The sequence below is a fragment of the Penaeus monodon genome, chromosome 21, assembly GCF_015228065.2.
Source record: "Penaeus monodon isolate SGIC_2016 chromosome 21, NSTDA_Pmon_1, whole genome shotgun sequence".
NCBI classification, from domain to species: Eukaryota; Metazoa; Arthropoda; class Malacostraca; order Decapoda; family Penaeidae; genus Penaeus; species Penaeus monodon.
The window spans coordinates 18427021-18427724 of NC_051406.1; the positions used below are offsets into that span (position 1 = coordinate 18427021).

Genomic DNA, 704 nt, shown 5'->3' on the forward strand with positions numbered 1-704 from the left:
AAAAAAAAAAAAAAAAAAAAAAAAAAAAAAAAAAAAAAAAAAAAGACATAGAACAAAACAAACCAGAAAAAATAAAAGAAGAAATGTCCTTTTCTGGGTCTCACCTTCCTATCGTGTGAGCAGGAGGCAACATAGTCCCCATTGTCATCCATGTCCAACATAGTCACTGGGTTGCTGTGTGGACTGAATTCCTTTACTTTGTTGCCTTGGTGATCTAACACATGAATGCGGCCCCAGTTTGTTCCAATAATCATTAGCTGAAAATAGAAAGTTTGTTGCATAATATTTGCATTGTGAATAATGGCTGTTCTTACTGTCTGGCCAGCACAAGTGAGGTGGGTACTGGTCACATGGTAGACTGATGACATGAAACAAAAATACTATTAGCAAGTCTGTTAGATGTATTACTGTAGTGTTTATAACTTCTATACTTCTATACTTAAAATGCAATCATATGGAACATCATCCCAAACCAAATAAATATGTGAATTAAGTAAATCAAATTCTTGAGAGATAACATCTGATAAAGACAAGATATATGTTTGCTTGAGACTGAATTCTGAAAGTGCTTAAACTGATGTTGTAAATATGGATGATTTCCAAGCCAAAGACATTACCTTAGAATTGGCCTTAATACAGGAAGCTCCATCTCTCTTCAATATCTCGCGCAGATCTCCAGAAATCCTTTCATACTTTAACTTGGG

The 704-nt window shown here is 34.5% G+C and overlaps 1 protein-coding gene across 1 annotated transcript in view; it reads right to left on the reverse strand.

Moving 5' to 3' along the window:
- Nucleotides 1-704, reverse strand: part of LOC119586286 (vacuolar protein sorting-associated protein 41 homolog) — a gene marked incomplete in the record, with an annotated part of 18266 nt that overhangs the window by 14959 nt on the left and 2603 nt on the right. The window contains 2 exon segments of the mRNA XM_037934992.1: nt 105-257; nt 618-704. Of these exon segments, the coding sequence (XP_037790920.1) occupies nt 105-257; nt 618-704 (240 nt within the window).